General features: G+C 40.2%; 1 protein-coding gene across 2 annotated transcripts in view; it reads right to left on the bottom strand.

The window, feature by feature from the left end:
• The window catches only part of MAP2K5 (mitogen-activated protein kinase kinase 5), a 144597-nt gene that overhangs the window by 88971 nt on the left and 41271 nt on the right, over positions 1-14355 (bottom strand). For both annotated transcript variants that reach the window (XM_064517849.1, XM_026121700.2), the window contains exon 9: positions 6514-6553. In XM_064517849.1, coding sequence (XP_064373919.1) covers positions 6514-6553 — 40 coding nt within the window. The remainder of the gene's footprint in view (positions 1-6513; positions 6554-14355) is intronic.

Raw genomic sequence — 14355 nt, forward strand, 5'->3', positions numbered from 1 at the left:
CAAAATAAGAACAGAAAACTCATATATTAATTATCCTTATGTGAGAGAAAGAATGGGAAGACTAGGCAGAAGGGATATTTTAACAGAGCCATGGGCAAAGGAGGAAACTGAAACAAAAGGAGATTAATAGTTGCTTTAAAAAGTCAGTAACAAACTAAGTTATACAACCAATTTTATCCATAAAATGTTATCTTACATAGTAGAGCTAGAAAACATGCGAAAAACACAGCATTAATTTGCACTGCCGAAAGCAACATTTTATACAACGCTTTCCTTTCCTTTCCCTCAAAATTCACCTCAGCTTTGTGTGGGATGGCATGGATCAGCCCTGCATCAGGGGAAGCTGTTGTATAAGGCTTGCGGTTTCATTATCTGACCAAGAGATAAGTTAGAACTTAAACACGAGCCTAACACAAGATGTAAAAAACAGGGGCATGGCAGGTTTGCAAGCCTGCGAACTCACAGCCATTGCCTATACATCCGAAGCACGGATCACCCCCACCACCTGCACGGGCCAGGCTCCTCCGCGCTGATCTGCCTTGCACCAAACCCTTTTGCAACAAGGAAGTCTGGCAAAAAAAAAGCTGGAACCCTGTGTCCTTGGCAGTCCTTGCCGAATGTGGTCATTCTAAGTGCTAAACAAGTACTGTAGTGCTGAAAGTATATCTGAATTTCTCGATGGTGTCCTAAAAAAGTGTCAGGAGTCACCTGCTTCCATCACTCTTCAGGTTTCAATTTCTTTAATATTTGCCCCCATTTTTACACAAATTCCTAACTTCTTGTATATTTATATGAAGCATAGAAAACTTTTAAATATACAGATGGTCACAAGTGCTACAGATGGTTAGGTAGGCATCATCTAAGCATTCCTCAAAATGACAAAAACAACCTGACTTGGAGCACTCTGCAGATCTAAGCGGCCATTCACTGTCATTCATCCATTCCTTCATCCACTCCTGTCATTCCTCCTCATTAATTTTTGAGCGAGCCTGCTAACCAGGACAGCAGTACCGAGCACGGCTGTGCAGGTGCAGTTCCAAGTGTGCAGTCCTCTCAGGACAGCCTCTCTCGGTAAGGACTCCAGTTCTGATAGAAATGAACTTCATAAAGATGCAAGCTTACTGCAGAGCACTAAAGGGGCAAAAATACAGATTTCCCCACACACCATGACTTGGTACGTCTAATGACTTTTTAAAAGCCCTTTCATTACTATTTTATTTTTTAAGGGAAAATTTATTATTTTTAAAGGACCACAAAACTTTTATCTTCTCTGCAGTGCCACTGCTGCACTCACAAGCAGCCAGAGAAGAACATTCTGTTCTGGAGAGCTATGAGTAGGCTCAAGGTTGAAAGTGGACTTTTAAAACCTTCTTTGCCATGATTATTTGAAGACTTCAACACTTCTCTTAAGCACTACTGTAGCATCTTAGTAATTGACTGTAAACAAAAATGACTCTCAGTGCATTTTGCCAGGCTAAGTCTTCTACCATTCAATACTTTACAGTTAAATACTTTAAGCTAAAGGAAAACAAAACACAGTAGATTTGCAGAATTAACAGAACACATACTACAGGCTGCATATATTGCTGATGAAACAAAATACAGAGACCATTTCCAAACATATGTTTTACAGTATCAAAATCCATCTAAAAGGAAAAACAATAACCCATTTCTATCAAGAGTTTGCTTTAGGGTTATTTATAAAAGCTGTCACTAAACTAAATTGTAACTGTAATACAGGGCTGCCAAGAAACATTTAACACACTTGTCTAGATCAATAACCATTTGCCGACAATATTCACTTACATTTTTCCAGCAAGAAAAACTTCAAAATAATTTGCTGGAATACTACCAGATTTACCTATTAAAATATTAACAGGACTTAATCTTGTCAACAGTATAAAATTAAATTTTATTTCACCAGGTTCTATTCACAGTGAGAAACTTCCCTGCCTCACTCACTGTCAAGGCTTCCCCAGCCCAAGCAATGACTAGTTAGCATGATCAGCGTCAAATCCATCACCGACACCCAATCAACCACGACCTGGCACGAAGAAAGGTCTCTAGCTATTTGCATTAACTATAATTACATGCAGACCCCGCATCCTAACAGTGAGGATAACCTGGAGAAGCAGGACCACCCTCCTCCTGCCTGTGCCCTACCTTACAGTACCCTGAACCTTCATAAATGTAACCTTTTTCTTAGGTTTCCGAAAGTCTAGTGCCAGTTTTGCTGTAACAGTATGGTAAGCACGCACCACCATAAATTAAATTAGGAGAAACCACTGGCTCGGTTTCTCTGCATAACTACTCTAGAGAACTGTTTTATTCCATCTGACCTGGTGTGGCTTGTGTGACTTGTCAAGTAAGTGAGACACCCTTTAATGTCAAGGTTAGAGAACCTTACGTTACTTACAGCACTGAAATGGGGGCAGAAAGGGAGTGTGTGGGGGGGAGAAACCTATACAGCTCTGCCTTAATCTACTTGTAATCTCCACGGTCAGTCCTCTTGCATAAAGTTTCCAAGAATATTAAGAAAACGAGGTTCGCAAGCAGGAAATACCTTCTAAACATATGTGAGTTAACACTGTAAACACCGGATGGAACAGTGTCGGCAAAGAAAGAAAGGAGAAAAAGAAAAAAAAAAAAAGACTCCTCAAACCCATTGCCACCAGGAAAGAAGCAATGAATAAAGATTTGGTTGCAACCTCCACAACGGTAACATTGATATTAAATCTGATTTGCTTACCTGACGATAAACTTTTTGAAAACGACATCTTTAGAAAGAACTGTGTAGCAAGGAAAGGAACAACTGAGATTTTCTCACAGAATTATGGAGAGCAGATAAGTGAAACTGAATTCATCGAGCATAAAATAACTTGCTGTGAATTCACACGGCACTGATTGACACATGCAGGAGAAAAACTTGTTAACAAGTTCGCATTGGACGCTAAGAATAAAAGTCTGATGAACAGAACAGCTCAGTGAGCTGCCAGCGTTAAGCAGTCCGCAGCTAGATACGCTTGCTAACGGCTTACCCACGCTTTAGCCTTGGACATGGTTGAACAGTGATGTGCCAGAGCCCAGGTAAACGGGAACCCAGGACTGGCAGGGCAGTGAGGACTGGCAGCCAAGCTCAGAGCCTCAAGTGCCTGAACTTATTTCAAAATTAGCTGAAATGGTGCCTTCCCCCCACCCTGCTAGAGCTAGAAATGAGTATTAGAAAAATGAGGTCACCATTATTTATTTTATTTAAAGGGCATGACAGTCCTCTGGGATTTAGCAAGGGACTCCAAGCACTCCCATATATTTTCCTCACTTCTGTGAAGTAAAGAAGTGGTACTAGTCCCATTTTACAGGTGGCAATGTGAGGCAGAGAGCTGACTCAACCAACATCAGTTTGTAGCCAGTGGTAGAGCCAGAACTAACCCATACCTTCTAATGGTCAGTCTTTGATCCCAAACTACAGCAAGTCTTTCCTTCGCAAGAGAACGATGAAGCATCACAGTAAAGTCAGCTGAGTCTAAATCTCAAGTTCCTGCCTAAAATAAAGCAATCTTGAAAACGCTTAGCATGTTTACAACATAAATGAACTCAAAATACCTAACATTTCAAGGGAAAAGGGTTAATTTTTAAAAGAGGAATACCTGAACATATTTCCTCTGCTCTCCACTACACCTCCAGGACAAATAAGGATGAGTTGTCAAGTTAAATACAAGCAGTCAAGTGACTGAATTATAATTTACTCTGTGCTCAATTTAAATTAGTGTGAGGCTATTAAAATATACAGTATAAATACGGCAATTCATCACAAGCTGTCATGGATGACTTCATCTATTTGCTGGAGTGGCATACGTTCCACTAAAGGGAACGAGAGCAAAATCACAGGTCAAATTAAGCTGCTATTCTGTTTTAATTCACTTATTTAATCTGTGGCGACATAATTGTCTTTTACAGTACGTACAACTCAAAGGAAATTTGGGAGTATTATAGTCAGTATACAAATGATTAATCAAATGGTCCATTTAAATGCTAGTTTAAGAGCAGGAGAAACTAAAAGCAGTTGAAGAATGGCAATCAGCCAGTGTACACTCAAAAAGCTACAATTCTTCATTTGGATTTTCCCCTCCAATTAGAAAAAAGTCACATTAGAAAATCAATTAAGTTCTCTACATGTTATCTAGCTGTAAAGTTTATGTAAAATATGTAATGACACAGCCAGCTTTGGTCTGTAACATAGGTACTAGCCTTGGTTTACTTTCCTGTACAATATATGCAAGATTAACTACCAGCTGTAAGCATTTTAATCAACAGGTTTTCAGAATGTTATCTTGTCCTATCCAATCAGTATGTTATTAAAAAAACAAAACCCCAAAAACCAGAACTCCACTCTTTCACAGATCCTTTATTCCAATGATGTCCCTGGTAGCGTGCTAATCCTCTGTCAAAATAACTGATCCTTGTGATGATCTTGTCAAGACGCAGGTCTTAGTACCCTCTTTTTATAGCTGGGTATGCTGAGTCATAGATGTGCGGAGTGATTTTCTTAATAGAGCAAGCCAGCACGATCACTCTCATAGCAGGTTTCCTGACCTCCAGCTTGTGAGCATCTTATTTTAAGCATATGATAATAACACACGTTGGCACAATACTACATCTGAAAGCACGCTGAAAACACATAATTGACAGTGACAGGACCACCACGAATAGTATCTACACAGAGACTCCAGTTCCCCAGATCTTCAGGATACTAATTACCCACGAGGACGAGCCAAACCCACACGCTCCAGGGGAGGCAAGGTGACACGGCTGGGGGAAAGGGCTTTTTGCCACAGGGAGGTGAGTTCAATTAACCTTGCAAGGGGTGAATTCATCTCCTCTCCTGCCTGCATGATTTTTTTCTTACTTGCTCCACCTCCTCTGCAGATAGCTTGTGAGGACACCCAGAACCGAACAGCAGCAACGCGTCGGAAAGGCGCAGGCTGAGGAGCAAGGAGGCAGCGGCAACTCCGAACTGACAGCTGGGACAGAGAGAGATGCTCCCTGCGAGCTTGGAAAAGTCCATTTGACGAAGCAACATAGCAGGTACCAGGAAAAGCAGCACCCCTGCTCAATTCAATGTCAAAAGTTATAATAAAAATATTTCTGCGTATCAGACTTTATGTACCTTGTTATGCTTACTGCAACTTGGAGAATTCCTGTCTAATTCTAAGTGCTCATCCCTGGTTTTAGGAATGATGAATACCACTTGAAAATACTTTTTCAAGTAATATTTATATTCCATATAACTAGAAGTTATTTGGAGGCATTTTAAGTTTCAATTTCTCTATTTTCCACATTTAGAGGATCAATCTTACTGTATAATCTTATGACTAGAAATTCCATTTTATACCATTGAATTCCACACTGACAATTTGTTGCAATTTGCTTGCAACAACTCAGCCCCCTATTTCTCCTTCTCTTGCTGTTCTCTCCCATCTACCAACTTTTCAGTGGAACTCCCTTAAGTCAGAATAAAATGGTTAGATAAAGATGGGGGGAAAAAAGAGAAATGTAATAAAAGCTTATTTTATAAATTTCTAAGGAATTATTTTATAAATTATATTTCAAAAGCACTTTAATATCCCAAACTATTAAGTGCTATGAGTATTACAATTCACTTGTTTTCCTAAAGTCTCTACTATTTTAAGTTTTAAAAAAGATTGTTCGACTTCCACAGAGAAGTAAAGGACACCTGTCAGTATTTTTTCCTATAGCTTAATTGCCTTCATAATTTAATTCTATATACAGGGGTTGGCATAGTCAGAGTTCTGTCATTAGTTTAGCACACAGATTTAACTGCACTTCAGAGAAGACTGTTACTTATCCGACCACACAGTTACACATCAGTATACACCTTCATCCAAAATTGCAAAGAACGCTAACAAGAAAAATAAAATCTCAGTCGGATAAAAACGATCAGGAAAGGAAATGACACTAAAGTAAATGAATAACCTGTTAAAACAGCAAAAGTCACCTAGGAAAACAGAATACCATCCCCAAGAAATTAGGGAAGTTCTCCTTATTTAAAAAGGAGGTCACTCAGGAACGTGCCCCCGGGGACACTGTGGCATTGGCGGAGGGCGACATCCCGCGACCTTCCCACCCGCCGGGGTGGCACCGGCTGCAGAGAGGCGAAGCGGCATCGCTGCCGCCCCGGGAGGGCCGGTCCAAGCCGCAGCCGCGTTCAGCCGTGCCCGCGTAACCCAAGGGGAAGGAGCCGTGCCGGGATCTACGCACGGAGCTAGAGCAACGCTGCAGCCCCCAGCGGGTGACGTCTGGGTTGGGGGAACTCGGTGGCCATTTGGACTTACTGGATTTACGCATTGTTGTTTTCCTGCATAAACAACGTGGACTGTAATGCAATAAAACAAACTGAGATCTAACAATCATAAAAAGAGGGGAAGAAAACCAAGGTCAACAAAGAATGGAGAGAAAGAAGGAGAGAGAGAGAAAATTACTGTAATATCTTACCTTTACTGCTAGAATTTTTCCACTAGGGACGTGATATGCTCTGCATGAGGGAAAAAATTAAATAACTTGAGATCACATAAAATTACCTCTATACATATGTGCAGCATGTATATACTAATTTCACAGAAAAATGACTTAGAGCTAATACATTTTACTGTAACCCAGTTTTTACCTAGCACTTCGAAAGAAATACGTTGTGACAGACTAAAACAATTGACCAAAAGAATATACTCACGATGGAGCTTTCCAGCAGATTTTTTACATCTGCGTGTTTTACAGAAAAATTCACTCATTAAAGAATTCTATACAGCATAGTAGCAATCTTACACACATGAAGTTACCCGCTTTCAAAATTTCTTTCAATGCAATGAAGTTATGATAGAAACCTTATTCATAGTCTTATAAAATAAGCTTTCTTGCACAAGCCTGCTGATCCTAAGGGTATTTTCAGTGGAAAGACAATGAGATGCACAACTGTACCAATTAAAGTGAAGTTAAGCAGGCGATGACTGATTCTCCATCATAACCTAAGGACCTGCAGACAGGAGGAGTGAAACGAGCAATCCACGTTTGTATTTAAGAGTAGCATGTGTGTATATCAGGTAAGAATGCATGACTGTTAATGCACGCACGTACTCAAAATGAACTTCCATAATAACTCAAGAGTAGTTTGTCTTAATTTCTGTTGAAGAATGTTCATAATTGGCTTTTTAAGAAATGAATTGTATATTCCTAGCCATAAGCTTCTAGGAAAATAAAAAGGTGTGAGAAAGAATCCCACTAAAAATTCAATGTAATTTTGCATAAAAACAAAACCATTAAAGGTTTTCCTCTTCACTAGTTTTATTGTCTTGTACTGATTTATGACACTACACACAGTAATGTCATATACGTGGCACTAACTTTAAAGATTTATAATACTTTAGCAGTATATACCTCTAGCAATTGTTACTGAAGAGGAAAAGCTTTAATAGCTTTGTTCTTATCCTAAATCGCATGTAGTACAGAGTAAGACTGTTGTTTACTCTTACATATAACCCTGAGTACTTATATAATTTCCATTAAGATCTTGGGATTTTCTAAATCTTTACCTTAATTTAATAATTTATGGACAAGCATTTATGAAAGTGAGTGACACTAGCTTTTGGAAACAAATACTGTTTAAGAAAAAAAAAGTATACCCTCCTCCCAAATCACTGTTATTTTAATGTCAATATAATGCGCAAAAAGCAGAATCATCAGATGAAGCTATAAGTGACAGACTGGTAGCTGAATGCATAATGAATGAATGAAAAGGAGCAAATGAACTCTGCTGTAACTATGGATGAATCAACAGTGGCAAAACATTATGGACTTAAGATCAGCAGAAATGATAAGAAAATGAACAGGTTGAGATAGCATGCTTAACGTCTGTTAGCTTAATATGTACTGTGCTGGACAGTTTGGCAACTTAATTAGCTTGTCAAGAAAGCTGATCTTTTTTCCATAAGAGAGATCTCCTGTTTCCAAGTGAATTAAAAGGGAAGACTTGATTATTTAATTATGATGCACGCTAATTCATCCGTGGAAGTTTGGGTTAAATTTCCAGCAGAGGGCAGATACCTGGTTTGGTTTACAGAGCATTGACAGTACCAATTTAACATTTAATTATCACTGAGAATTGGATCACAAAGGAGACGCCATGCCCATGGGTACAGTGTGTCCACCGGCTTTGCAAATAGCATGCTACCTGGGAGAAGAGGAATTTGTTTACTCCAGCCTGATAGGGCATCTCAATTGTCCTGACCTTCCTCAACACAATAACTGTAAAGTGATTAATGAAGTTTGAATAGGAGCTTTGGTTACACCAAAAGACAACCGTACACCTCTGTAGTGTTTTAATTAACAGCTAACACTTCAAATTAGTCTGTAGTTGCTACAGTAATTACCTGTTCCAATGAGTGTGTAGGGAAAACGTTTTTGTTAGATATTATGTAGAACTGTATGTTGGAATTGATCATTCTGGTTACAGTCAGCACAGCTAAAGCCTGAAGATTTAGTACCTTCATGTAGCTTCAGAAGGATAAACTAAAAAAATCCCACAAAATAACAAGCACAGTATGAAGAAATACGTATTTTTAGTGCATCCATCAGTTAGCCTATGGATGACTATGAGGAGATCAAACGAACAGCCAAACTCTATGAATAACACAGAGGCTCATCCCAAGGGTCAGCTCTTAAGAGATTTCAGTGTCACCCCCGAAAGTAAGTAAACAAACTCCTCAATCTAGAACCAGATCATGAGACCATGCAAGGCAGCAAATGCAACAGTTCCTCAGCACTGCTGTGCATTTCAGTAAGCACACACTTTAAAATCGTCCAGGATGGCAGGCAAATGATATTGCCTAATAAACACAGATCCAACAGCAACCTTCCTTGCTAGGAACACATTTGAGCAGTCAAGATAAGTGGATGTCAAAGACAAGTGAAAGTTGCTAAATAGCTGCTGAACAACTTAAAAGACAAAAATAAAAAGAACAGAAATTAAACGCATTGAATAATTTGCACTCTACACCTAAGATGTGCACATTCAGATCGGTTTTTCAGTTGGCTTCCCGATTTGGGATAAAATTCTGCCATGCACATCCCCCTGACTCCCGATGGATTCAAGTTCATACTCAAGTTCAGCAGGCTGTCCACCACGGCATCAAGCACAATGTGCTGCTAAAGATTAGCTGACTTGGGAATGAGGTTTTCCACATCACAAGACTCCTGAGAAGCTTCACAGGCTCCCTGGAAACCTCCACCAGGGCCCAGTCAAAATGCAGTGCCTCCAGCTTGACTCTGCTTTCACTCACCTCCAATTCCAGTCCACGTTTTTCTAGGTCAGTAACTCTGCACGGAGGCACTAACATCATAACAAAACGACCCCCATCTTCCTACTTCCACTACTTCCTACTTCCCTTTTCAGTAAAGGATAGCACAATGCAGAATATTCACCAAAAACTGTTTTGATTTTTGCAAGAACTCATATTGCAGTATGCATACTTGCAGAAACCAGCTCTGGAAGAACAAGTTCATTTTTCTGCTCCTTTCAGTTGTTTTTTGTTTGTTTGTTTGCTTTTGGTCTGGATGTTTTTTTTCCTCTCTGTAAGTGACCTGCTGCAAAAGCTGTAACTTGGATGATTAGGAATAAGCAGCTATGAATCACTTATTGTTAAGAAAAAATTGGACAGTATTTCATCACAGATAGCCAACTTCTGCAACAAGAATTTTGAAAAGACGTTTTGAACACTTGATGCCAGTGTCAACTATTTAAAAAAAGTTATTATCTAAATTTTGTTGCAATTTGCCACTTGCAGGAAGCCCACTGCAATGGGCATTTTCGCTTTCCCTCACTGTCTCTTAGTTAAATTTTGAATTTACATGACAAATGCCACGGCACAGAACGTACTTTTTAACTCTCTGGAGAGGAAGCTCCTAATAAGGATATATTCTTAATTTGTCTCAGTACCTAAAAAGGGCCTGAAGCAAATCCCACCCAGGTTAGCTGGAGAATTTGATCTACTACAAACTTGAGGATTTAATATTTTAAGCTAATGAAAATATTAACTAATGAAAAATTAGGAGAATAGCAACAACAACATAACAACAACAACATTCTCCAGTAATGAAAATACATGTAATATACATTTAAAAATAAGTAGCATAAAATTTTCTACTATTAAAATAGTAGAAAAATAAACACAGACAATTTATTCAGTGTCTAATAGCTACCTTAAAGAAATCATAATTCCAAGATCCTGCACCCAACTAATTACCACCAGATAAGCATATTTCACTTTCACAAACTTACTTTTTTTTTTTTTTTCCTGAAAAGGTGATGTTTGCTGTTGTAGCCCTAACATATTTTAGGTGGAGGATAATGATTAAGATTATGAGGAAAATACAAAGCTGAGGCACCCATTTTCGGGTACTGGTCTTACAAGATGATGCATTCTTTTCCAACTCAGTTCATGTCTGAATGAAAACAGCTGCTGCCTGTCCATAGGAAGACTAGGCAGTACAAAAAGGTGCAGATACCTTAAGTTCATCTGTGGTGACATCTTTAATATTTAATTTAATATCGCCAGATGAGAAGAAAGGTGAACAACATGGTGGGAAGGCGTAGATGCAGGTGCACACCTAACAAATATTAGCAGCACCTGGTGCAGGGACTGAGTTAAGAGATCGGTGTTCAATTAAACCAAATGAACAACCCAGACAAATAATTCAATTTTTCTTTCCCCACAAAAGAAGGAAAAAATCTTGGGGGGAGGGAGGGGAGCAAAGGAAAGAAAGTAGCAACCTCCAGACCACCCCAGAAAGGAAGTTTTCCAGCAAAAAAGGCATGGTAGGGAGCAGGGAAAAGGAGCAAGGAAAAGGTAAAGGAGCAGGGAAGCTGGAGGCCAGGGAGGGTGCAGAGGAGTTTTGGAGGGCTGTGCCCCTTGCCCCGGCTCACGGTACGGGAGGCCACCGAGGCTTCGAAGCGAGCCCTACACGGGACTGCCTGGCACCTAAGCGTCGGATGGCAGAAATGGCTGATGTTTCCTTTTCCGGACGTTTTTCTAGCAAAAAGGCAAGGTATGTGATTCAAAGAGGTTTGCTTAAAGCCGCAGCACGTTGTGTAAGTAAAGCAAAGGCCGACTTCAACAACCGTGTATCTTGGAACATCCCTGTTGGGAAAGAAATTTAAATCTCTTCACTCACATTCCCATTAGAGTTCTTTATTCTGAGCCTGCTACATCCATTACAATGAGCAGCTTCTAAGCAAGACTGGCACAGTTGTGTCAAATATTTTATTAACCTTGACTATTAACCATATCCCTAGACACATAAAGCCCGGAGGGACCCATGCAAGTCAAGTCCTTTAGTATAACTTTGTCTCCTCTACTCTGAAAATCAAGAGTTTCCCTCAGGGAACGCTGCAAAGGCAGCTTGCCCAGCTCGGTGGCAAAAGCTGGGTTATTTTGGGAACAGGAAAGGCGGCGTGAGCAAGTGTGCGTTGTACCTGAACGGAGCCCTCCAGCCAAGCCGGAGAAAGTTTCTGATGGACTGCGGAGTACAGCGCGTGCATCCCTCGTGCTCCAGAAAATACCCGGCGATGTAATGGGAAACTAGAACGGGGCTGGGGGGAACTGCCAACTCCTCAGCATCTCCCCTTCCCCCTTCCCCACTCCCCCAGTATGCACAAAGTGTTTTGTCAGGAAAGCAAATTAAAACAAAAAAAAAGAATGCGTCAAAAGCAGGTGGTACCTGTTTTGAAAAAAGGAAAAAGATAGCAGCTGAATTTCCTATTGCTTTGTTCTTCCTGAGGTCTACAGCGAAGAAAACTAGAGGAGAAATGTTAGATGTTTGGCTCTATCCTGTTTATAAAATAAACCATAGTTCATCCTAATTTTTATGCTAAGAATTTCATACATTGAATATAGACACTAAGTTCCTACAGCACTCATATACTATACTTCAAAAGTGAATAAGGAAAAAAAATAAGAAAAATGACCAAAGAGAGCATGCACAAGCTTCTTAATAATAACAATGTAGATGTCCAACAAATTTTCTCCCTCTTTTAACTTGCTAAGCCTAACTATTTTATATTCTTCCTGTGAGAAATTTTACCAAAAAGCACAGTGGGGAGCTGCGCTACTTGCTGCGATTGTAGTATGACTTCTTTCAGGACAAGCAAAGAACTACAAGTTCAGGTTTCAACATGCAGCCACTAGAGAGAAACTGCAACTTTCAGTTCATTCTCATTCATACTTCTAAAGCATTTGCTCACATATTAGTGGTTTAAGGACGATCACATCAGAAGCACAGACTGAGTACGCAAAGATCCTTGAGCTTTTTCAAACAGCTTTTCCTAAAAATACATAACACCTTCGACTACAAATAGACAGAGTTTAATACTCTCCGAAAAATCCAAAACAAACATTTTTTTCTTCCTAGAAGCAACGATTCATTAGGATTATTTTATCACGTTACAAATGCGTTTGCTAATGCTGGTACAAAAGAGCACTGAAGAAGCCTGCAGCAGCCTACCATGCAGAAGATCCTGCTTCCCATCTGTTCACTCTGGCCACCAGAATATATTTTTCTATTTTTCCCAATAGCCATGGAAACAATTTCTAATCAATAAGATATTCCTTGGCAAGACCAAATGATTCAAGGGAAAGCCATGACCTGTCTGCTATGCCAATGAGTCAGTCCCTTCCCTTCCTAGAAATATGACTAACATCAGCAAATATGACAAAATGATATACTGACAGGGCTGTTACATTAGCGATGTGACTGCTGAGGAGCAGGGAAGCAATGCTCCCCTCCAGTCAAGGTACCACACAAACATGCAGCCAACGCCACAAACGTGCTTCTACTGCAGCTCTCTCGGCTCACACAAAGCCTCGGTGCTTCCTCTGTCGTTCTGCTTTTAAGAGATGTGCTGCTTCCTGCAGAACCACTGGAAAGTTGGTTGCAAGGGCCCTCTGCCCGCTGTCTAACCCAGCTTCCCACGTGAAGTAGGACTGTAACACTGGGTGAGCCCAGCACGGCTCGGGCTAGGTGTGCTGAAGGATGGAGAAGCCCCTGCCTGTCTCGTGAGCTGTTTCAGTGCTGCACCATCTTCCTTGCAAAACAGTTTTTCTTAATCTCCAATCTGAACTTCCCAGGTCCTGAGGCCACTGCCCCTTGCATATCACCTGGCACTACTGAGAAGAGTTTGGCTTTGTCATGATTTTTCACAGATGATAGACAGCAGCCTCATAATCAAACCAGCTGGCCCTTCAGCACCTGCAGGTGAATACCATCCACGGACGTGAATACGCAGCTTCACTAAGTAGTCTCTAACCTGCTGTTTCTCCAGTACTGGCTGTTCTCTCCTTCCCAAAGCCAGGTGGTAATGCTGGGGTCTGGGAGCAGACTTTGCAAGTGAAGACCAAGTCAAAAAAGCTACTGAGGTCATTAGCCTTTTCTGTATAATCCCATCACCAGGCTATCTCGCCCGTTTATGAAGAAGCCCATATTTTCTCTGAACTTTTTTACTACTAGCATATTTGCACAACCACAACATACTTCTCAGGTGCCCCATTCTTTAAAAATACTTTTCAAATTCTATTAATTTCTAGATTTTACACATGAACATCCCCAAAATGAGGGGAACATATAAGTCAAGAGGTAATAAAAATCCAGTAAGTATTATGGTACCTCAATTAACCTACTTCCTTAATACAAGCTGATAGAAAATCATAACAATTCTACTAGTTTTGAGTAAAGTTTTCCTGAAATCTTCATACTGACTGATGCAAAACCTCAAGGCTCAGAAGAGTTCAAATGACAACACTTCTCCTTCTCAATAAAACTGGCACAGGCTTTCTAACTTTTGGTTAGACTGTGGTTCCACTGTGCCAAAAACGATTTCTCTGGAGGAAAAAGTGTTCCCTCAGGAATTTAAGTTGAACTTAAGCAAGTCTTGGAATTGCTAAATTTCCTCTTCCAAATTAATGAGATGAATTCTGCCCTTAGATACACGTGACTACCAATGTCACCACAATCATTCACTCCTGAGATTAGACCATAAACCCACTTTCTTTTCATTATCCTTCAGTTCATGTATCTGCAAAGTAAATACTGCAGCTCTTTGCTCCTAGATACCTCCTCTCTCCCTTCCTACTTTCACATCTTGGTATTTGTTCATCATATACATCTGTTAAAAATGCCAAAGTATAACTCCACTCAACAAGAACTGCAGATATTGTTCAGTTTACCCATATCTGTATCGGCTCACCCACAGTACTGCACTGATGAGCTGCAGAGGAAGTCCTCTGGACATTC

This window comes from Dromaius novaehollandiae, chromosome 10 (assembly GCF_036370855.1).
Source record: "Dromaius novaehollandiae isolate bDroNov1 chromosome 10, bDroNov1.hap1, whole genome shotgun sequence".
Lineage (NCBI taxonomy): Eukaryota > Metazoa > Chordata > Aves > Casuariiformes > Dromaiidae > Dromaius > Dromaius novaehollandiae.